Consider the following 23,504-nt stretch of genomic DNA (forward strand, 5'->3'; position numbering starts at 1 on the left):
AGAGGAGTCAAGTCCTCCATTCACCCCTTCCATCATCACATCATCTCTTTCACCTGAGAGAAGGGAACCCAAAAAGTAGTTCTATAGTTCCTGGGGGTCATACTCCTGGCTCCCAGTGGAAAGAAGCTGTGAAAAACAGACATTTCCTATCCACTGAGCCATCTGGTTCCAGGATGGGCTCGGAAAGAGTGGGGTAGGACACAAATTCCGGCTCTGGTCAGTGGGGGCACCGGGCCGGGTTTATTGCACTTGCAACAGAGTTTAAATAAGTCCCGGATGTCCGGAGCTGAGGTGAGGGGGGGTTGGGCAGGGAGAGAAGGGGCAGCGTCAGTGCAGCTGGTGGGCAGAACCCAAATCCTGCAGGCCCAGGACAGTGGGCTCCCCTTTTTCTGGGGGACTGGGAGGGCCTGCGTCTGGCCAGGCTGAGGTTCCAGATCTGTTGCCATCATGGCCCCTTCAGGGTCCTGGGCAATTCCTGACTTCTTCTGAGTCAGAGGTGGATTGGGCCTCCAGGCCCAGGTCTGGAACAGGCTCAAATGTAGTCCTGGATCGGCTTGGTTAGGTTACCAATGTCTGAGTCTGAGTCCCAGATCAACCCCAGGCCCCAGGTTCGATCTGGCCCCATTAAAGTTCTGAGTCCCCTTGGAGCTGGTTCTGAGCCAGCATCGATCCTCGTTTGGGATCTGTCCTGAGCTGGGCCTGGGGCACCATCCACGGTTAGTGTTTCCTTGTTGGCCCACCAGGGTGGGGGCTGTCCAGAGCTTCCAGGTCTCACTCCCCAGGTTCCAGGTTCTTAGCTGGGGGGCTTCCTGTGGATCTCTGGCAAGGCTGAGAATAGATCTTTGCAGGCTGGAGCTGGACAGTAAGTCCTGGTGGCACATCTGGCCCAGATAACTGGGACTGGATTCCCCAGGTCTGGTTCCAAGTTGTTTTCAGGAAACTCTCTCCAAAATGCAAAGGCTGCAGGGAGGCTGGGGCCTCTATCCCTGGATCTGAGTTCCCCTCTCCATGAGGAGGGCATGTGTAAACGAGGGTCCTTCACAGTGCATGGGGGGAGGGGATCCCCAGCTCCTCACCTCCCGGCTCTGGCCCTTCAAGTATGTCTCTGGGCTGGGGAGAGGAGCTTCTCCCTGGCCCTCAGCACCTTCAGGAAGCGCCCAGCCCCCTCCCTGTCAGTAGACTGAGGGTGGGGGGACTGGGCCTTGAGGCTTGGGAGTCTGGGACTGGGAGGAGTCAGGCATCAGAGGTGGCTGGTGGCTTGAGTTGAGCTTTTTCCATGGCGGTGCCGTATGGGAGGGAGCGTTTGAAGAATCCGAGCTAATGAGAGGGGGGAAGAAGGGAGAGTTTAGATATTCTGGCTTCCATTTCTCCCCAGATCTTATCCTAAGCAGAAATGAAGATCATTCTAGTGCTTCTAATCTCCCCATCTTGGGAAAGTGGCCTAAATTTCTGGCTGTTAAGACTCCCTCTCCAGGGGTGCCTGGGTGGCTCAGTCAGTTAAGTGTCCGACTTTTTTTTTTTTTTTAGTTTGAGAGAGAGAGAGAGAGGTCACAAGTGAGCAAGGGGCAAAGAAAGAGAGAAGCAGGGCTCACGGGGGCTCGAGCTCACCCGATGTGGGACTGGAACTCATGAACTGTGAAATCACGACGTGAGCCGAAGTTGGATGCTTAACGACCGAGCCACCCAGGTACCCCAAGTGTCCAACTCTTGATTTTGGCTCAGGTCATGATCTCACAGTTTGTGAGTTCGAGCCCCGCACTGGGTTCCATGCTGACAGTGTGTACGGCTTGGGATTCTCTCTCTTCTTCTCTCTGCCCCTCCCCCATGCGCGTGTGCACTCTCTCCCTCTCTCTTTCTCAAAATAAATAAATAAGTAAACATTAAGAAAAAAAACAAAGACTATCTCTCCAGTAGGTCCAGTGGGCCAGGAGGGCTAATGCTGGGAGTGCTTTTGGTATACGGGGTTCGTTCATCAGTGCTGTGAAATTGCCCCCAGTTAGGCCAGGGCTGGCGAATAGTTTTGAATTCAAGATCCAAGTCTGACTGCTTAATAGTAGCTGCCTCTTGAGAAGGATTCTGAGGCCACTTCTAGGGTATAGTCAAGTGGTGATGGCTGCCATTAGTTTTTGTAGGAAGTGATATCACAAATGCCACATATTTGCCACTTGTGAGTAACATTGCTTTTTTAAGTCTAGGCAAGCTTAGCAGCTTGGGTCAAGAGACTCTTTCTGAGCTAGGGGTTTAGAAGGGAAGGATCCGACAGGCAGGCTCAGGATGGCATGCCTGTGGCCAGGGCAGAGGTAGGGGCACGTGGCTGGAGAACTGGTCTGGAGATAGATGCTTGGGACTACGTTGGGTTAAGGGCAGAACCTGATGAGAGGGCGGCCAAGTCACGGGTAGGATGTGGCTGACCTTGTAGAGGATGTAGATGAGCAGACCTAGGAGCAGGAGGCCAATGAGGATGGCTAGGATAATGATCCACAGTGGGACACCGTGGCTGCCTTCTGCCTTGGTCCACTGCACAGCCGTGGCCACCTAGGGAGCAAGTCAGGAGAGGTCACTGAAAAGTCCTTAGTTCTCCCCACCCTACGCTTGGCTGCCACTTGCCATCGGACCAAGACCCACCTCTCACCTCCCATGTTGGGCTAACACAATTCTGGACATTATAAAGTTTAAATTCCTCAAAGGTGCGGCGTCATTGTCTCTTACTTTTGGGTCTTCACCCCTGCTGACTCCCCCTCCCCAGAGAATATACCTTTCCTGACTAATCAGCTTGGTAGTTCCTGTTTATTCTTCAGGTCTCGGCTGAAACATCGCTTCCTCCAGGAAGCCTTTCCTGACCCTGCAAGACTGCGTTTCACTGTCCCTGTGATGTGTTCCCTTAAATATCCTGGCATTTGTCACACTGTGTTCTCATTGCCCACTCGACTGTGAACTCCAGGAGTGAAGATACTCTGTCCATCTTGCTAATCGTTATATCTCCAGGGTCCAGCCCAGGCTCTGGCACCTAGTAACGCTCAATAAACATATTTTACAATAACGAGGCCAGCCCCCACCCACGTCCCTGTTCTAGTGCCAGGCCCAGTACTCCAAGCCCTAGTGTCCTTGGCCCAGACCTCTGGCCCAGGTTCACCTGAAGTTCCTTTCGGGGAAGCTGCTGAGGCAGGATTCGGTAAGGCATCTTCAGGGCTTCATACACGGCTTCACACTGCAGGCTGAAGGGCTGGTGCTCCCGCTGTGGGTGGGGACAAGGTGTTCGGGGAAGCCCCCCTTAGGATCTAGAGGACACAGGGGCTTCCCCATGATCTGGCTCAGGTTGTGATCTTTCCTATTTTGGACCCATTCTCTCCTGAATATCTGTGTTCCTTATATGAGATAACAGACGTGTAATTAAATAGGTGTAACTAAATAATGTATAATTAGATGATGGCATGTTCAATAAAAAGGTTTTTTGAGGGGCGCCTGGGTGGCTCAGTCGGTTGAGGGTCTGGCTTTGGCTCAGGTCATGATCTCACAGTTTGTGGGTTTGAGCCCTGCTTTGGGCTCTGTGCTGACAGCTCAGAGCTTGGAGCCTGTTTTGGATTCTGTGTCTCCCTCTCTCTCTGCTCCTCCCCTGCTCATGCTCTGTCTCTTTCTCTGTCTCGCTCTCAAAAATAAATAAACATTAAAAAATATATATATATATTTTAAAGTTTTTTGAATCATTGATGGGGTTAAACAGCCAGGACACTCCCACAGCGTTTGCTCAGTAAATAACTGCTCTTTACTATTCCTACATCTGCTTGCCTCTCCACTATGGATTCATCTTCCATCCCTGTTGTTTTTATCATTCTCTGCATGCTGGTCTCTCTCCAGTTCTCCCTCCTCTGAATGGGCCCGGAGAGGGAAGCTGTCACTCCCAGTGTGGCCACCAGGTGGCACAAAGGACACACAGCCCAGTCTAAAGGAGGGTGAGGGATGGGAGTGGGAGTGCTTGGGTCCCATTCACCAAATGAGTTGGCTTAAGCACTAGGGAAAGGGAGGGGAAGATCAGGAGGCTCTGAAGGTCAAGGGTCAGGGCTGAGGTAAGGCTCCCTCACTTGCAGGAAGGTCTTGGCCCACACTCGAAAATGCAGTTGCAGACTTCGGCTCTCTTGCCGGTGTAGTGGCCCGAGCTCACAACGCAGCCTAAAACATTCTGCCTCGGGGCATTTCTGGGAAGAAAGGAGAGGCTTGAATGTGGAGTTCTGTCCTTCTGGTGGCTCTGAGAACCCAAGTCCCAGTGTGACTTACCAGGATCTGAGGTCCTGAGGAGGCAGGGCTCCGGCCTGGAGCTTCCCGTCTCTGCAGCAGGTGGTGCTGGGAACCCTCAGGATCCAACTGGAAGAAGAAAGAGACCATTAGGGACCACTCTTGCCCCATCACAGTGTTGAAGTCAGCCAGCACCTGGGTTCCAGAGCAGCTTCAACCTACGTTTTTTTTCAACCTGTTCTTTTCATCCATCCAGTGACCATCTCCTATGGCAAGGCAGCAAGCTCGGTGTTGAAATACAGACACGAACTAAACTTGGTCCTTGGAGTTTACAAGATGTGTAAGTAAATAGTTAGGTTCCCATCCCTGCCTCAGGGCCTTTGCACTGGCTGTTCTCTGCTTGGAATGCTCTTTCCTGAGTCTTCACAAGCAGGTTCATCCTTGTCTTTGAGGCCTCAGTTCAACTGTTACCTTCTCAAGAGATTTTCCCTGATGACTTCATTAAAAGACTCTGGTCCCCTGGCCTTTCCATGTTAACATTGCATGTCGATTACTTTTCAGTACTTGTTAATCTTTCCCTTTTTAATGTGATGTAATATAATGTAAATGTAATTTTTTAAAATGTTTACTCATTTTTGAAAGAGAGAGAGTGTTAGCTGTGGAGGGGCAGAGAGATGGGGGTGGGGGGCATAGAAAGCCCAATGTGAGGCTTGAACTCACGAACCCTGATATCATGGCCTGAGCTGAAGTCGGGTGCTCAACTGACTGAGCCACCCAGGCGCCCCTCGCTTTTTCATTTTATTTATTTATTTATTTATTTATTTATTTATTTCATTTTAATTGTCTATTACCTTCTACTAAAATGTTAGCTCCATGAGAGTGGGGGCCTTGTTAGTTTTGTTTGGTGAGATATTTCCTGAGCCTATAACAGTGTTCAGTGTAGACACTCATTTAATTAAATGTTGCCAATGGGTAAACAAACTTTAAACCAGGCATTAGGGCCCAGGGAAACAGGTCTGAAGGGGCCTTCCCAGAGAAGGTGGGACAGAGATGGGCCCTAGAGGTATGCCAGGGCCGGAAGGAAGGGAAGGATATTCTAGGCTGTGTATAAAATGGTCTTTTTCCCTCCCACAGCCTTGAGGTGTCTGTGGCCCTTCTGCCCCTTGTTCAGTGACCTCAGTCCTAAGCTTCAGGCACATCCTGGTTCTTCCAGGCCTCCAGGGACCTTCTTCAACCCCCCCAGCCTTGGTCCCTCTCCCCATGCCAGTCTCCAGGCCTCTCACCTCCAGGCCCTGTGAGTTGGGGGGGTGACTGGTGGTGCAGTTACCAAGTCCTGTAACCCTGGTCATGTAGAGAAGTTGCTGACCTTCCAGAGCCTGGGGACAGCTGAGTTCCAGCACACCCCGGCTAATGGAGCTGGGGCCCAAGTTGATGAGCTGAGGAGAGGAGAACATAATCATTCTGAGAAGGAAGGGAAGGCTTCTGCCCTATTGAGACCCTGGGTCACTACGGCCCGCCTTCCCCTCCTGCATGTCTCCCACCTCGGAAGTGAAGGAGGAGATCAACAGGTAGAGACAAAATCCTCTACAGCCAACACTCTTGGAGATGGATCCGTCCTTCCTTTCCAAGTCACTTAACTGGCTGGTCTCTCCTCTGGCTTTCCCTCACAAGGACCCTGTCCAGGCCTTCGCCTCCCCCTCCCCCTCCCTCCTCTCTTCTTTTCAGTCTCTCTCTCTAGTCCCAGCCATCAGTCACTTACAGTGAGTGGCTCCCCTTTCCCTGTCATTCATTCTGGTCCCACCCCTCCACTCCCAGCAGCCTGCCGGGAACCAGCCCAGTGCCTCCCCGCCCCCGCCTTGACCGTCCCTCACCTCATAGACGTGGTGGACAGCAGGACCCACATCTCCCTCCTCCTGAGGCTGGTCTCGGGGATGCCAGTCGCTCACTGGGAATAGCACTGCCTCGGGTTTGGAGACACTAAAGAGGAGGGTGGTTTAGAGGACAGTGGAAGGGATCCCATATGCACGCTTTCCTAGAAGTATCTCCCCTCCCAGAAAGGCCCCATTTTTGCCCCGGGGAATTTACCCGTTAAGGGAGACCTGGGCCTGAGCCTCCACTGAGAGCCTGAAGGAAACTACTTCGCTTTGGGAGTTGTTGAGATTCTTGCTGTGGGATGGAGGAGAGACTGAGGCAGTGCTGGAGCCCAGCTAAGGAGAATGCCCCCTGCACCAGGCCCCGCCCCCTGCACCAGGCCCCGCCCCACGGGCCCCACTGGTTCCCTACCTGAGAATCTGGAAGTCAAACTGGATGGTTTTCTTTGTGTCCCGGAGATGAGGGACTGTGAACCGCAGCCCCCCCCAGATCTGCGGGACAAGGAGGGAGGACAAAGGAGCCTGTCAGACTGGGCATTTGCCTCACCCCAGTTCCAGCCCCCTTCCCTATTCCACAGCTGTGCTCTGGAAAGGCTGGTCACTGTCTTCTCAGATCCTCACTCCTGTGCCAGACTTACACTGGCTCCTGCCTTCATGGGGTTTCCCAGGTCACACACCAGCAGGCGGCTCTGGTTCACGGCAAAGTAGTCACAGCTCAGGCTGGAGAAGTTCTGGAGGTGGGGTGGGTATAGGTAAAGCTTTGGTGCCCCTCTGACGGGGTCTCCTCCCAAACCCTGCCTCAGAATCCCCTCTCACCCCTGGGTTTCTGACGAGTCCTGAGTACTCAGCCTCTGGAGGGGCTGTGACCCGAAGCTCGGCCTCATAGGCGCCGCCCTCACCCACGTTCTGGGCGTGGAAAGTTAGGTTCAGGGAGTTCTTGTCACCCAGGTACACGTGGTTCTGCTCCCTGGAGGGGGAACACCGGGTAAAGGACACTGGGAAGTTAATCCCCAAATCAGGACAATGAACCATAACAAGAATAAAATAATAATAATAACAGATACCATTTACTGCGTTCCAACTCTACGGCCAGAAGTAGGCCAGATGTTTTATGTAGATTATTTCATTTAGTCCTTCCAAAAAGGCAGAGAAACGGATGCTATTATTCCCACTATACAGATGAAGAAGCTGAAGCTCAGAGAAGTTGAGTGACTTCCTAAGGTCACACAGCTTGCTAGTATGTCCCTATTCTACCTTTGCAGGTGCCAAGTGCTTCCAAACGCCACATGTTCTGCTATGCGACCTTGGCATCTTGGAATCCCCCAGCTTGCTGTTGGCCTTCACTTACCCAAACACTTCCAGCTGTAGGTCTGGCACACAGATATTGTCTTCTCCACAGTCCAGCAAGATCTGAGCCTGGGGAGCAGGTTAGCCTTGAGAGGCGGACTTTAGACCTCCTCCTGGGCTGAAGGCTCCCCGCTCCAGGGCACTGCCCCCAGGTGCCCAGGCCTCTCTCCTCCCGGGTCTCATCGCTCCCCCATCTCCTCACCTTGTCCTCGATGCGGCTCTTGCTCTGGTAATGTAAGACTGGCCGGAGGCCATGGCTGTCCACAGGGGCTTGGGGGTCCAGGGAGAAGTTAAGGGCGATATGAATCGGGGAGAGCTTGTCTCGGAATTCTGACTCATTCTGGGGGTGGGGAAGAGGGTTTGCTGTGTCAGGGGGCATTGGGGACTTGGTGGCCCTGCTCCTCAGCCTCTCACATGTCTCTTGGCCCATGCAGGGCCCTCAAGAATCCAGGTGCCCAAACTTGACCATCCACTTTGTTTCTGAGGCCCTGACAGCCTGCTTCCCAGTTCCTCTGACAGAAGGGCCCCCTTCCTTGCCCCCAAAGTCCTAAGTCTCTCACTGGACTCTCCTAATCTCTCTCTCTCTCTCTTTTTTTTTTTTCTAAGAGGGGCCCCAGTTCTCTGTGACGCCCTCCCCAGGCCAGTCTGTTCTCCGCCCTTGGGCCATACCCTGAGGTAGATCTTCATCTCTCTGCAGTCCTCCCGTGCCCCGTTCTGGATGAGTAGGGTCTGGGTCAGGGTCGCCTGTCTGGAGGCCAGGAACAGTGCCCGCCGTACTCCCCCCTTCTGCTTCTGCCAGTCCAACTGGAGTTCTACTGTGAAGCCTGCAGCCAGGAACATATGTTCAGGAGAATCTGTCTTTCCCTCCTAACCTATTCAGAGAGAAGGGAGGTGCCAAGTTCCCCTCCCCCTCCTCCCCACCCCCTTTCCCAAGGCCTAAGAGATTAGACAGTCTCTCTCACCAATGGAGTCAGGAACATGTTTTCCAGAAGCATTGAGGCAGAAGCTAAGGTTGATGCTGGAGGAAGACCAAGAGGAAAGCTGGTGAATGGGCACCCTAGCCTCCGGCTCCCCCCCCCAGAAAGACCCAGACTGGGGCACCTCCTTTCGTCCCCTACCACAGACGTGGTTTCTCTGCCCACTCCCAGGCCCAGACTGAGGTATTCCAGACTCAGTCTCTGTAATCTCCTGGGCCCCTGCTCACCAAGCCACAGGGTTCCCCTCCAAGCTGCAGCTACGCTCCTCTGGGTTGAACATGGCAGGGAAGATGGTGAGGGAGGCACTGGTAGAGACGATGGGGCGACCCCTGCCAAGAGTGGATATGGGGTCAAGAGAACTAAGACTTCTCTGGAACCCTGGGCACAGGAAGCTGATGCCCAAGCCCCGGGAAGCCAGTGGCCTTTGTACACTTTCCCAGCCTTAGCCCATCTGAGACGTTCCCCAGTTCCCACTTCTCCCCCTGGAATTCATACCTGTACACCACAGCCTTGTCCACACCAAAGGACCCCACGATCAGATCTGCAAGAAGTCCAGAAACTACCCCTTACAGCGAGCCCCACATTAAGGTCCTCCTTTCCTAACCCTCTCTAGTGTCATTGCTCAAAGGAGGCCGAGGCTAGGGGACAGCACCACCTGGTGGCGTTATCCTAGAACTGCACCCAGGAGCTTAGGAAAATGCAGAAGTGGGGGGAAGGGTCCGGGACCAGGAGAGTTCTCAGGTGAGAGGGGCCTGGGACACTACTCACCAGGGTATCCGTTGCCATCCAGGTCTCGGCCTCCTCGAAGGGCAGAGCCAAAGAAGTTTGGCGTGTGGCCGGCTGCCCACAGGGGCAGCAGAACCTGGGAAGGCTTAGAGCCTAGCCCCGCTGGGCCCCCAGGGAATATAAACACCACTCCCTGCTGGGTGTCTCCACCAAAGGGAGCTCCAATCGCTACATCTGCAAGACACAGAACACACACTAGTCTGGAGGCCAGGAATCCAAGAATCCAAATCTCTACCGCCAGATCCCAGAACTCAGGAGTGTGTTTTTTTTTTTTTTTTTTTTTCCAATCTGTCATTCCCAGTTTTCCAATCTCTTCAAGCCCCAAGACCCAGACAGTGGGGTTAAAGTCAACACACCTCCTAGGGAAGTCACTGGGGGGTCTGGGTATCTTAGCTGACAGCCGCCCTCTCCCCAAATCCCTTCTGACTCAGGCTCCAGACTCCTCCTCAGCTCCTGGGGCCTCTGGTGCTTACCATTGTAGCCATCCTGGTCCAGGTCCCCCAGGGGTGTCAAAGAGCTGCCAAATCGGCCAAACTCATCATGGCCAGTGAGGGTGAGGGTGGGGGTGGGCTCCATGCCAGCCGGGTTCTGCAGGTAGATGTAGACCCTGCCCACTTCCTGAGGCCGCCCATCAGCTGTCCGTTCCATGAGCAGAGGCGCCCCCACCAGCAAGTCGTCCAGCCTGAGGGAAGGGGAAAAGCTAGGCACCCTGATACCCTGCCTTGCCACCTCCCCAGTCCCAGTGCCAGGACATCCTAGGCCTCCTGGATCCCAGGCTCTTGCCCACCCGAGTGAGAAGACTTGAGATCTTGTGGTCTTTTAGCTCTCAGCTCTCTCCTTGCTCCTGAGCAAGGGGATGACAGCACAGGAGGAGAACCCAGAGCAAAAGCCTGGAGAAAAACTCTCCTTGGATTTTTCTGTCCTATCCCCCGCTCTTTGGTCTTGGATCTGGGAAGGGCATCGTAGTGTGCCCTCTTCCCACTACTCACCCGTCCCCGTTGACGTCTGTGGCAGCCACTGCATAGCCGAAGTAGGACGCCATCTGGGGTGGGGGTGGACACAGAGGCAGCACTGGGTCAGAAGTAGGAGGTCACTCAACAGGATCAGCAGGGACTGTGGCTGGGGAGGTCAGAGACTCCAGGGAGCCTGGGCTCACTGGCTTACGCCTGGGACTTGGTTGGCAGAGGGCCAGGCTGGGTTGTGTGTGGGGGCTGTCCTCACCTGTTCCCCTGAGAAGTTGTAGAGGGATCGGATGTCTGAGCCATTGAGGATGGTGACCTGGGGATGATGAGATATACCCATTGGTCCCGGACTCCCAGACCATCCCACGGATAGAGAACAAACAGGTACAGGATATTCAGGGGGAAGGCATTTGTTGGAGACACAGACCGCTTGTTTGTTAATTCCCTCCTGACTTTGCTCTCACACCCCCATCTCTGTGCCAGGAAGCTCCACCACAAGGCACCCTCACTATTTTTCTCCATCACTTATCAACTACTGACAGAGGTTACGTTTGTCTGTCTGTTGTCCATCTCTACCCACTAGAATAGAAGACCAGCGGGGGCAGGAGTTTGGTTTTGTCCTTTGCTTTCTCCCCAGAGCCTGAAGTCGTGCTTGGTGAGCAGCAGACACTAATTATTAGTTGAACGACTGAATGCACCCTGAGACCTCAGGCGTCCCTCATCCTTCAGGCCTCCCAAACCACAAACAGCTCATGTCTCCCTTTGGTCCCCCCTCAGTGACTGGCCCACCAGTCCCCTGGTCGCTTGGCTCCTTGCCCTCTTCCCCACTCTCGCTGCTCCTACTCTGGGGTGAGTCCTCTCCCAGACTGCTGGACGGCCCCCCAGCTCTCTCCCTGCCTCCATCACCCTACCCCGACTGCCTCAGTCGGACTGATGGTCCCAGAGCAGATCCAGGAGGGGCACTTCTGGCTTGGAAACCCAGAGTGATTCCCTGCAGCCGCTGCCCAAATTCTCAACTTCTCGACTGGTCCTCTGATGGATGCCCTGGGGAATCTGGCCCCAACTAATCTGTTTTTCCTCAACCTTTCCTTATTCCCTTCATGCTCAGTCAGCCCACGAGTCTGCTACAATGGCCTGACTTTTTTCCTTTTCTGCCATGCTCCTGTCTAGGATGCCCTCTTGCCACATCTCCACAGATCCTTCATAGAACCTTCTCTGATCCTTTGCCACTACGTGGATGGAACTAGAGGGTGTTATGTGAAGGGAAATTAGTCAGAGAAAGACAAATATCATACGACTTCACTTATATGGGGGACCAAACAGATGAACACAAAGGAACGAAAGCAAAAATAATATAAAGACAGGGAGAGGGACAAAAGAGACTCTTAAATATGGAGAACCAACAGAGCGTTCCTGGAGGGTTTGTGGGAGGGGGGATGGGCTAAATGGGCAAGGGGCATTAAGGAATCCACTCCTGAAATCATTGTTGCACTAGATGCTAACTAATTTGGATGTACCTTAAAAAGGAAAAGTAAAGAAAAAAAAAAAAGAACCTTCTCCGATCCATTCCTGCCCTAGAAAAGTAGGTTATTCCTTCCTCTTAACTGCTATATCCTCTTAACTGCTTTTCTGAAACTTCTCATCGTGCAGAAAGAACGCTGACTTTGGACCAAGACGGATCTAGTTTTAAATCTCTCTCCAGCCCCTTACTAACTGGGTGATCTTAAACCACTTACTTGGTCTCAGAGCCTCAGCTTTCTCACGTGGAAAAGGTGTATGGTATTATCTACCCCCAGAAGCTTGTTGTGAAGAATACACATCATGAGAAGACAGAGCCTGACGCAGCGGCGAGCTTGTGTAATAGTAGATACACCTCGGATTATAATTGTATGTGTGTCTTATCTTACATACTTGATTAGAAGCACGTTACGAGATGGGGTACGGTGTCTTATTCATCTTCTTATCTTTGACCTGGCCTTCATAAATGTTGTTAATTGAATGAACTCCTATGGCCGTCTTATCTGTGTCCTTTCTAGAGCGCTTGTCACGGTCTAATAATAACAGCTACCAATTGTACACCGCCTCATAGTTCACTAAGAACTTTCACAGGCGTTATCTCATTTCATCCTTACAAGAGCCTCGTGAGGTCAGAACTATTATTATCCCATTCTACAGAGAAGAATGAGGCTCAGAGAGGCTAAGTAGGTCTGGGGATTTTGTGGAATGCAGCGGGGGGTATATGAATAAATAACAGAATGACTCATTCAGAGTAAACGCCAGTACTTGAACCCAGGTCTGCCTCCAGAGCCCGTGTTCTGATCCACTTTTTGAACCCTCACAAACTGCCGTGCATGGTTCTTTGTGATTAACCAGGGGAGGGGAAGGGGAGAGAGGGAGGGAAGGTCAAGTTGGGTCTTACATAACCATAAGTGAGGTTCCCTTTGGGCACGCCAGCGACAAAGTCTGCAAAAGAAGAGAAAGTTGTGGGCTAAGGGAGGGGAAAGGGAAATCTGACCAGCAGGGTGTCTGGGTTCCTGTGGCCCTAGGTCCTGGGTCTCCATTCGTCCCCTCCCTTGGCCCCCGCCTGGAGACACACTCACCTTCTGTGTCATCACCACTGAATTCACCCACAGCCACAGAGTATCCTGGGGGACAGGATGGGTGGATATTAGTATTCCTGAGGGGACCCCTCTGCTGTGGCCCATCCTTCAGTTCCTTCCCCAACCCTACTGGGCCTTCCTACACAGCCTGCACACAAGTAGGGCAGGGGGACAAAGGATGCCCGAATGGAAGAAGAGAGGTGGGCGGGGGGTGCAGGGGTTGGGACAAGACCACTGGAGGTTCTTCCCCCCTATTTCCTCCCCGGGGCTCGCTCACCCAGGTAGCTGTCATCGTAGATGGAACTGGCCTGGCGGGTCTGCAGCTGCCCCTGAACCAGGTTGATCAGGTACTCGGGGTAATAGGATTCGGCAATCTGTTCTTGGGTGGCCGACAGGATCTGGCCTGGGGAAGGGGGTGAGGAGCTGGACGGATGGAGGAGGAGGGTGGCAGGGAGGGGGGCGCTGGGAGCTGATTGGGTGGGATTGCAGAAGTCTGGTTCCAGGAAGGGAAGCTTGTGGAGGGTGGTGGAAAAGGGTACAGAAGTCTCAAGGAAGGGAGAGGAGAATCTGGGCAGGGAGGGAAGAGGGAAGGACGGTGACCTCAGACTGGAAGAGGGATGAGAGGCTGTGTGCCAGGGGACTAAGGGACAGCAGAGGAAGGACTTACCTTGCCAGAAGTAGCTCCCTGGTCCACCCAGGACCACGCGCCCAGTCTGTGGAGGGAAGGAGAGGAGTCCACATCTGGTCCTGACCCTCCTGGGACACCACCCACAGCTGCTTCTCTCCCAGCCCACACTCTTACCTTGGTGAACTCAGCACTGAAGCCCCCTTGGCAGTAACCCTGTCCTGCGGCCCAGCTGAAATCTGTGAGGGGAGAAGGTGGTGGGAAGGAGCCCGGCACAGACAGGTCACCCAGGAAAGGAGAGAGAGCTGAACCAGAGAAAGGATCTCCCTGGACCAGACAGTGATCAGAAAGGCTAAGCGGGGTGGGGAATCACAGGGAGGAGGCAGACACAGGGCACATGCCCCTCCTTGCCCTACCTGAGCGGCAAGGTGCATACTCCAGAATTCGGGTGAAATTGTCCGTGGAGAGGTAGCAGGTACCCACGGGATCATTCAGCGGCTCCTTCTCTGTGCGCCAGCTATATAGAGGAGCACAGGCCTGGCGGGGCCCAGGAGGAGAGGGCTTCAGGTGAGTCCAACAGGGCCTCCCCCACTCCCTCAGGCCTCTGCTCCATTCCCCCGGTCACACCACACCACACCACACCACTAAGAGCCACTGTCAGCCTGCTGGGCCCTCACCAAAATGGAGGAGCCGTGGGCTCGAACCGTCGCTCCAAACCACTGCAAGGACTTGTACTCCACAGGCTCCTCTCCCTCTGGGCTGGGCAGTAATGACTCCAGGAGTCGAGAGCCTTGGAGAAGTGAGAAAAGGGAGTCATGCCGGGCTGTGGATGGCTGAGCCCTAGAGCGGCCCCCACTCTCAGTCTGGGGGTGCCCGGGCACTTGCAAGCCCTGAGCTCCATGACTCACTGGGAGGAGTGGGGAGGGGGTCTCAGAGTCTGCTTTGTGTAGCCTGACTCACCCCTTCCCTGACACGTGTGCATCCACGGGTGCGCACACAGAACCTAGCGTTTCTAGAGTTGCTGTCCCCTGGTGCCCCTGCCTCCTCACCCAGCTGGGACAGGGACGCTTGAAGTGATGTGGGGCCACGGGGGTGGTAAGTAAGAATGGCTGTTTCCCGAGAGGGCAGTCCTCTGGCTATGCTTCTCTGTACCTGGGTCGGTGTCTCTAACAGCACCTTGTCCCATCCCTTCTTTTCTGGCTCTTTCTCACAATTCTGGATCTCTGTTACCTTATGTCTCTCTCCCAGCATCTGTCTATCTCTCCAAGCCCTATCTCTGCTCTCTATAGTACGGTTTTTTTCTTTCCTTTGATTCTCATCTGTCTTTCAGATTTAAAAACAAAAGTGGTGGGGCGGGCAGGGAGCCTGGGTGGCTCAGTCGGTTGAATGGTGGAGTGCATCTGACTCTTGATAACGGTTTGGGTCACGATCACACAGTTCATGGGATCGAGTCCTGCATTGGGCTCTGGGCTGTCAGCAGAGAATGCTTGCGATCCTCTCTCTCCCTCTCTCTGCCCCTACCCTGCTCTCTCTGTCTCTGTCTCTCTCTCTCAAAATAAATAAATAACTAAACTTAAAAAAAAAAAAAAAATGAATGTGTTTCATGATCTTATCCCTGTCCCTGCCATTGTCTCCGTGTTTTTATCTCTCCTCTTTTTGTCCCTTTACCCCAGTCTTTATCTCTGGAGCCAGACTGTTCAAGTTCATGCCCTGGCTCCACTATTTACTAGCTGACTTTGGACAAGGGACTTAACCTCCATTTTGTCATCTATAAAATGGGGCTAATACCTCACACGGTACTGAAAGGATTAAGTGAATTAAGTGAGTTAAGATATGCCGGGCGCTCAGGACTGTACCTGGCACAGAGCAAGTGCTCTTGAAGCGTTCGTTAGCTGTTATTGTTTATCTTTCCATCTGTCTCCCTCCCAGCCATCTCTGCATCTACTCTGGGCCTTGAGCTCCCTGAGGGCAGTGGTTTCATCATGTTTCAGTCCCCTGCAGCACCAGCACAGTGCCTGGCGTGCACTGTCACTTAGTCAGTGCTTAGTTAAACGGACTGAAAAGTCTGTGTGACTCTCCCTGTCTTTGTGTTACTGCCCTGGCCTCCCAGAGTTGTGGGTGATTCAGGGGAAATGAGAGCCACATGTTTCTGAATCATGCCCGCCCTCCTTGGGCTGGGCTGGACTGGGAACATGGTGTGAGTGCCACGGGAGTCGCTGCACGGCTTCTACACTGAGCCGGAGCACCAGAGCCTGGAGGGAACGTGGCCGTGGAACTGGACAGGCTCCACCCCTCCCTCAAGGCACCCTTCGGCCCGCCCCCAAGCCGCAGTACCACCCCCAGTCCCTTCCTGAGCTTCCCCGCCTACCAAGGAGGTTACCTTTACTGTCAAATTCAATGGGGGTGCAGTGTACCGGGCTGGTGCCCCAGGGACAGAGGTAGACGGCACCACCCTGCAGCACTCCCGGCTGGCTGGTGTTGGCCTTGGGAGCTCCCACCAGCACGCTGACCCTGTGGGGGCGAAAGGAGAGGCGGTTCAGAGTGACTCCTTCTCCAGTCCCCCCAGGCCTCTGGGCCAGGGGCTGGCCGGGGGTGGAGTAGATGCCCCCTGGGTTGTATTTATATCTCAGAAGATGCCACAGATGCCAGAGGCACAGGCTGGAGTCAGGCGGTCCCCATGTGGCGCTGTCACTAACACAACAACCACCCCCCTCCACCACCTTCCCTTGTTATTAAAGAGAGGAGGAAGCGGAGTCAGTTCTGAGAAAGGAATAGGGGCACCAGAGGGCCCGAACCCCATCTTCTCCATCTCCACTCTGGACCTGCCAGCATCGGATATGCAGCCCCTGGAGCTCCAGGGTCCTCTCATCCTCTCACCTAGCCTCTACCCTCTCGTCCCAAGCCAAAGTCCTTCTCTGGGCCGAGACCCAGGCATCGGGCTGCCCAGCCCTGGGGTGTGTAGGAGGAAAATGTGAGTCTTGGGAATCAGTCAGTAGAAGTGGAGAGTGGAGCTTGGAGGATGGTGAGGACAGATTCCCCTGGGCTCTGGGGTAGAGCTCCCCATCTTGGCTGGGTTTCTGTTCAGCCCCTGACCCCTTTTCCCGCACACCATCCCTAGGAATCTGAATTCAAATCTTGCTCTCCTGGGGTGTTAGCTCTGAACACGGTGCTTCGAGACGATGAGGAGAAAGTTGCCTTTGCTGGGAGTCCTATGTAACGGGGTGGTCAGAGTTAAGGTCCTGGGCAATCTTCTCACCTTCGACTCTGCCTCTATCATTGTCTTTGAGGTCCCTTGTCTCCAAGGTCTCCACGCAGCCATCAGCCCTCTTGATTTTCGCCTCCAGGGTCTCCCACAAGGACCGCATCTAGCAGCTGGGGGCAACTGGACCTGGCCCCTGGGCCGGTGTCCCTGCCAGTCTGGCCTCTACTCTCCTCCCATACCTGCCTCAGACACTGCTTCTCAATCTCTCTGTCCCTCTGCCCTTATGATTACTTGCTTTCCTCGTTTTGGTTTTTTAATCCTCTCTCTTGATCTCAAATCTTGTGTTCTTCATCTCTACTGTTTCTGGCCCCCTTCAGCTTTCAACATTCCCGGTGTCATCCCTTCCCTGATATTTGGGTATGTTCCCTAGCTTTTCTTACCAAGAAAGAGCCCGAGTGGGTTAGTATGGTAGAGGTCCCAAAAGCTAGGGGTGTCTTCCAAGAGGACCAGGAAGGGCAGGGGTGAGTGGGGTGGGGTTCAAGAGGAATAATGGATGGAAGCAACGAGGGGGCAGGACCATGGTACTGAAGGGGGAAGTGAGGAGTGGGCAGGGAGGAAGGGAGGATGAGAACAGAGGAGGGAGAAGGCAGGGTCCAGAGGAACAGGAGGGGGGCCAGAGAGGAGAGTTCCTGGAGTGAAGGGGGGTGGGGTGCGAGCCCTGGTTACCCTGGGGACAGGAAATGTTTACTGCCTGTGGCTTCCTGTCTGTTTCCAACCTCTCACTTCTCCGTTTGTCTCCCACCCGCAGGGCCCCACCCCTCTCACTCAGGCATTACATCCAGTTGAGGGGGGTGGGAGCTGGCGACTTGGAAGGCAGGGACCCAGTCAGCTGCCAGGCCCACAGCTTGGTGGCAGGCAGAGCGTGAGTGCATTGTCCTGGGGCTGGGTGAGGAGAGAGGGGTGCAAGCCTCTCTTAGTAGGGGCAGCCCCAGAGAATTGCTATGATACAGGAGGCAGTGAAAAGAGCACTGGACCATGAGTCAGGAGTTCTGGGTCAGGCACCAGCTCAGTGTGGACTTGGGCAATACCCTTTCCCTTCTCTCTCCGGGTGAAGAGGTTGAATAGGCTGTCTTGAAGTCTCTTGGAGCTCCAGCACTCCCTTTCCAGGAGAGCACAGGGCTGCAGCCAAAGGACCCTGCTCCCACTCCCAGTTTTCCCACTCCCCTTGCTCTTGGGGAGCAGCTGAGCCTGAGTGCTCCTGGGCTGGCTTGTGGAAGAAGCTTGGAGCCTGGCAGGGTTAGAAGGCGAGAAAGACCTTACAAAGCCTGGGAAGCCCACAGGCTCGTGAGCCAGGGGTGTGTACATTGTAGTTGTGGGAGGGTTCAGGAGATGTGGTGTGCAGGCAAGGGACACAGACTCAGATGCCCGTCCCCACCCCATGACTTATACCTGCGGGTGCAGTGGCCCTTCCATCCCAATAAACAGTGCCCTCTCCCACGTGCCAAGCAAAGTGCCTGGTGTCAGAGTAGGCACGTCACCGAGCTTATCGCTGTTCTCCCTCTCCTAGTTCTTGCTTCCTAAATCTGGCAACAGTTGGGCCCTCTTAGGGGTCCAGGAAGGTAACAGCGGAGCGTCCTTGCGCTATTTTCAATATTTCAGAAAGCCTCACGGAAATCATGCATTTACCTGATAAGGTGGCTGGGCTAATTAAAACCTCAAGGGTATCTGCTTTGGGCTATAATTATATCAACTGATGTAGGGAAGCTGGTTATATCTCAAATTGGTTGAAAGCTCTGATTGGCGGCTACAGATGTCTTCTTGTTCTAACTTCTAGTTGATAAAAAAAAAAAAAAGACAACAGGGAAAAGGAATTAATTATTCCTTATTAAATGCAGTTTGGCAGATAAACTCTTCCAAAATGCCAAGTTCAAGGGAAGAAATCATTGCCATCATTTCTTTTGAAACCTCAGATCCCTGAAATTCTAGAGTTGGTTCTCGGAGACACGGACCACCACAGCTGCAAGGCACCAGAGAGAGCATCCACTGGGTTGAAGACTTCCTTGCAGATGCCTTCCTTGCAGACTTCCTGCCACATGACATTTGAGGAGGCCAGTTTGGTCCTGACAGTCCTCCCCATCTTCTTTTAGAGCAACCTCTTTTTCCCGTTTTATACAGAATGCCCTGGAAAGTTATTGTTTGATTTTAAACAAAAATACAGAAAAAACTTGTGGTTTTTTTGTTTGTTTGTTTGTTTTTTGAGAGAGAGAGAGAGAAAGAGAGAGCGAGCACACTCAAACAGGGGTGGGGAAGAGGGTGAGGGAGAGAATCTTAAGCAGTTTCCAGACCCAGCACGGAGCCCGATGTGGAGCTCAATCTCACCAACTGTGAGATCATGACCTGGGCCAAAATCAAGAGTCGGACGCTTAACCGACTGAGCCACCCAAGTGCCCCCAAGAAGAAACTTTAATTACAAGATTGCTGACCTAGTCCCATGTTCTCATTTTACCAAGGAAGTTAAGGAACATGGCCAAGGTCACTCGGAATCCTTCCTGACATAAGAACCAGAAGCCACAAATCCTCATTCCTAGGCCAAGGTTCTGGTCTACCCTGTTGCCAATTTACCCCCTTCTCTCCCCTCTACTATCTCCCCAGCCAGGCTTCTGATTAACCAAGTTCCTGTTCAATACATGGTTACTGTTTGACTCTGTTGGCCTGGCAAGATTGGGGGTGGGGAGTGTCAATTGGATCAGGGCCCAGCTCCTGTAGGTCCTATAGCAGCCCTGGCCAGTCCCCAGGAGGACATCTACATCCCCCAGTGTGTTCTCAAGAGATATGTCCGGCTGCTTGGTGAGGAAGAGTTGTGGCAGTACCAGAAGAGAAAGAGAGCTGGGTTAAGGCTGAGCATCTTTCCAGCTGGTGACCTGGGCCAAGTCACTTCTTCTTTCTAAGCTTTGGATTCACTCCCTATAAAATGATGGATTGCCCTTGAATGGTCCCTAAGCCAATTTCTATAATTCCGGAAGCATCGGCTTTATATGTGCATATAAAATGGGGTAATAGTGTTTCCTCTAAGGCAAAGATTTTTGTAGCCATCCGGTGGAAAAATTGATATGACAGTGTTAAGGAATGTGAGGGACCATTATTACGACCACTACTATAAACAAATACTAGAAGCAAGTAAGAGATTGGGGGCGGGGGGGAAAGTTAGACAAAGAACTAGGTGATATCCAAGGAGGAGAAAACCAGAAAACAGAAAGCGACCCTGTAAAAATCATGCCTCCCGTGTACTGATCACCTTCTATGGACCAGGTGCCTTTTGTATATATTGTCTCATTTAGTTCTCAGAACAGGTTCATAAATTAGGTGTCCGATTTTCGTGAAAACACTTTGAAACAAACACAGACCTTAAGTAACTCGCCCTAGGCCACACAAAGAACAAGTGGTGGGGCCAGGACGCACGCCCAGCTCTGCCTGACTTAAAGCTTGGCCCTTTCCTGCCACATAAACCTCTCTTGTGCTCACCCTGCCCTTTGATGCTGTTTCAGGGTTCCTGTGAGAGGGGTTGTAGGGGGAACAAGAACACTGAGGCCCTCCGTCTCCAGGATGATGGCCCCAGGTGGGGGCTGTGTTTGTCACCACTGGGCAGGAAGGGGTTGCAGGCCCAGCTGTGGAGGGAGGAAGGTCACTGGGGAGGTGGATTGTTCAGAGCCCTATTCTAAGGGTGTATTGTAAGAGAAAATGAGAGGGGAGGAGTGCAAGCTGGACACCTGGGTTCTCTTGGGAAGAGAGATGAGCAGGAGGGGATGGGGGAGGATGAGAAAGCGGGGTCCCGGTTTGGAAGACTGCTTTAGGGCCTGTAGGATCAGGCCAGGGGCCAGACAGACACCTAGGGAATGGGAGTGTGGGAAAGTCCAGATGTTTTAAAGGAGTGTTGGAAAAGGGAGATGACACTTTAGCTAGGTGGGGGTGGGGTACGAGCGAGGTTAAGAGCCAGACAACTGGATTTACCCTGATATGGGGGAGGATCCCATCCCCTCCCTGCCGGGTCTTCTCTATTCCATTAGGGTTGTGGTAAGCAGTTTGAGGGGGCCTGGGGGAGGCCAGGCCTGGCAGAGACTCCAGGCCAGGGTGATGCAATGGGGTTTGGGCAGGAGGCCAGGGGGGGTGGGGTGGGGGTTGGGTGGGGACCTTGAATAGCGCAGAACCAACAGCTGGGGCCTAATCATCTTTCTTTTTTCCTATCCCCACATTCGTTCTCCAGACAAAGAAGAAATTTGTGTGCCCCCCCCATTGAATTAGCTAGATTAACCCCTTTCCTCCAAAAATTAAAGAAAACGCATAGAGATCAGTTAACTGTATCCTATATAAAAACAGCTCACCTCTGACAGAACTTCTATCAAACCCTGAGACATTGGGGTTGGGGTGGTGGTGGTGGCCGGGACCAGTGGAAACTCAGAGCCCAGAGACGGAGAAGAAGGAGGATTTCCCAGTTAGTGTGGAGGATCAGGAATCTGGCACCTGGGAGTCCCTGGCCGGGCCCAGGGGCAGCTAGCTACCTTCTCCTCTTCCTTCCCAACCCCCCACATTTAAACAAACACTCCTGTTCTCATGTTGCCTCAGCTCTAACTCCGGTTTCCCTAAGTCTATGGGCTCCCCACTTTCCAGGCGGTCAGGTCCGGTCTGCTTGTCACCCTGCTGAGCTGGGAATGAGGACCCTCCTTTGAGACTTCTCCAGTCCTTGATGTCCTATGTTATGACGCTCTGGGGCCCAGCGAGCCCGCGTCTCCCCAGCTTCCGACCCCAGCCCTGGAGTCCGGTCTCAGTCCAGCTCCAGACTACAGGCTACAGGAAATCGGCATTTCTCTTCCTCCCAAGAGCTAGAGGAAGAGGGAAACCGCCCACCCCCCTTCACGCGCGCACACACACCCCTCCCGACACATCCGAGCACCCGCCCTTGGCCGAGCCCGCCACAGCGCCGGCGCCCCCAGTGCCCGGGTCCCGGGACTCTCCTCAAGTTCCCGGGTCCCCTCGTCTGAACGGAGATTGGGGGTGGTGGGCGGAGTAGGAGCCCGAGGAGAAAGGGGAGGGAGCCGCCATCCCCCTCCCGGGTCTTTCCTAGTCTGAGCGGAGGGGGAGGGGAGGATGGGGCTGGTCCCCATTTAACCTCCGGACCCCCTCAGTCTCAGACTCCCCTCTTACTACACACAGCTCATTCTACCACGACCCGTCCTCCCTCCGCACAATGGCCCTCAGGAGTCCCGAGGTCCCGCAGGGCTCCAAAAAGCCCTTCCCGGCCTCCGCGCCCCCTCTCCGCCCTCATCCGCCCCGGGTCCCCGCAGCTCACAGATCTCAGCCAGAGACCCGCTGCTCTCCACTCGTGCGTCCTCCTTTTCCTTGGCCCCGAGACCCTTGCCCAGACCTCTCCAGCTTCCAGTTTCGTGTCTTCTCCCCACCCCACACATGTCTCCCCACTGATCTCAAACTCCAGGCGCCCAGCTCCACGCCGGCCACTGTCCCCTCCCTACTCCCGCGCGGGCCCCCAACTCTGGCGCGGGCCCCCAACTCCAGCCCTAGTCCTTCCAAACTCCGCCTCTCAGACTCAAGCCTTGGTCCCCTCCAGACTCCAGCCGCGCCCCCAGTCTCCAGCCCCCCACCCTCCCAGCCCCCATCCCGCCACTAACCCTCCTCACTCACCCGTCCGTCCCCGGCCGGTAAAACTCCACCGAGAAGCCGAAGAAGGAGCCCGGGGGCCCAGCGAGCACAGCTGGGGCCTCCGCGTCTAAATTGAAGCCCCCGACCCTGGGTGGCGGCGGCAGCAGCAGCAGCAGCAGCGGCGGCAGCAGCAGCAGCAGCGGGGGTCGGCGCCGGGGGCCCCAGCGCAGTTGCACGGCGTGGAGAGGGAACCCTGGTGCCCGTCTCCCCATAGCGCCCGCTCTTCCCTGTCCTGGGGCCACCGACCCGGAGCCGCTTCCTAAACCTCCCAGAGGCGAATGACTCAACGCGGGGAGGAGTTTGCCAAACTCCCGGCTGAGCCCTCCCCCCGCCGGCCGGGGGGGCGAGAGGGGGGGCATTCCTGGGTCCTTGGAACGCTGAGCCCGCGCCCCCCACCCCGAAGGGGCGTGGGGGGGGCCGCACCTCTCCACTCCCCTTTCCTTAGCCCCAGCTGGAGGCCGGTTGTCTGGACTGGGTCAGACTGGGCGGGTTTGGGTTTCCCCCCTCCTTCTCTCTGCTTTCCCCTCCTTCCTCCCCCCTCCTTTCCAGATGTACAACGTAAACGCTCGGAAAAGGAGTCGGAAAAAGGGAGCGGAGAATTTCCTAATGAGGAAAGGAATCACCTCTAAAGGGAGGAGGGAGCCTGTATATGTGTGTGGGGGGGTCTCCCTCATTCCTTCAGGGAGGAGACTTTGGGGTCTAAAGAGACAGGAGACACCTCTGGCATCTAGCCAACTGGGATTCCCCTTGCCTTCCCGGGCCACTGGGTGCCTGGGTTCTTGCCAGCTGGATTTGAGACTCAGGAGTTGAGGTACAGAGTGCTACCGGGCAGCCTGATCTGATGGGGGACCTACCGGGGCTCCTCGAGTACTGACGCCCCCTCACCCCCTCCTCCAAGCTGGTAGAATTGAAAACCCAGGAGTTGGGGATCACTCACCAGGAAGATTCTACTTCAGGTCACCCCCTTCTTGGTTGTAGGGTATGGAAACCTCTTTTGAGACCCTCCCCAGAAACTGGCAGTTGACCAGGAGCCTGGGAGTGGTTGGGAGGTGGGGTGCTTTGGGCCCCTCAGTGACTTCTTGACCAAACCGGCCTGAAGAATTGTAGAATGGGGTGGGGTGGGTGGTTGGTGGTGGTGGTAGCGTCTTGCAAACGCACCCAACCTTTAGGTTCTGGAAGCTGGAACCCAGAA

At 54.3% G+C, this 23,504-nt stretch overlaps 1 protein-coding gene across 2 annotated transcripts; it reads right to left on the bottom strand.

Moving 5' to 3' along the window:
* Nucleotides 1-212: 212 nt before the first annotated feature.
* On the bottom strand, nt 213-22,656 carry ITGA5 (integrin subunit alpha 5). 2 transcript variants are annotated; one of them, XM_047065239.1, is made up of 30 exons: nt 22,295-22,654; nt 15,779-15,909; nt 14,076-14,188; nt 13,815-13,935; nt 13,576-13,637; nt 13,441-13,486; nt 13,051-13,176; nt 12,774-12,818; nt 12,593-12,636; nt 10,433-10,489; nt 10,201-10,253; nt 9,685-9,893; nt 9,194-9,385; nt 8,921-8,966; nt 8,653-8,754; nt 8,411-8,466; nt 8,118-8,272; nt 7,651-7,788; nt 7,450-7,517; nt 6,918-7,068; nt 6,740-6,832; nt 6,514-6,593; nt 6,316-6,396; nt 6,102-6,207; nt 5,514-5,666; nt 4,273-4,359; nt 4,080-4,193; nt 3,134-3,235; nt 2,413-2,535; nt 213-1,317 (listed from the first exon to the last, which is right to left on the bottom strand). In XM_047065239.1, exons 1-30 carry the CDS (start codon nt 22,522-22,524, stop codon nt 1,234-1,236), a joined length of 3,168 nt encoding a protein of 1,055 aa, XP_046921195.1. In that variant the 5' UTR covers nt 22,525-22,654; the 3' UTR covers nt 213-1,233. The 2 variants fall into 2 exon arrangements, with proteins under 2 accessions (XP_046921195.1, XP_046921196.1); XM_047065240.1 differs by lacking the exon at nt 6,316-6,396 and having other exon boundaries at nt 22,295-22,656.
* Nucleotides 22,657-23,504: the final 848 nt, after the last annotated feature.

Source organism: Lynx rufus, unplaced genomic scaffold (assembly GCF_022079265.1).
Source record: "Lynx rufus isolate CCGP_SWC_20201006 ecotype Redwood Valley unplaced genomic scaffold, mLynRuf1.p SCAF_7, whole genome shotgun sequence".
NCBI classification, from domain to species: domain Eukaryota; kingdom Metazoa; phylum Chordata; class Mammalia; order Carnivora; family Felidae; genus Lynx; species Lynx rufus.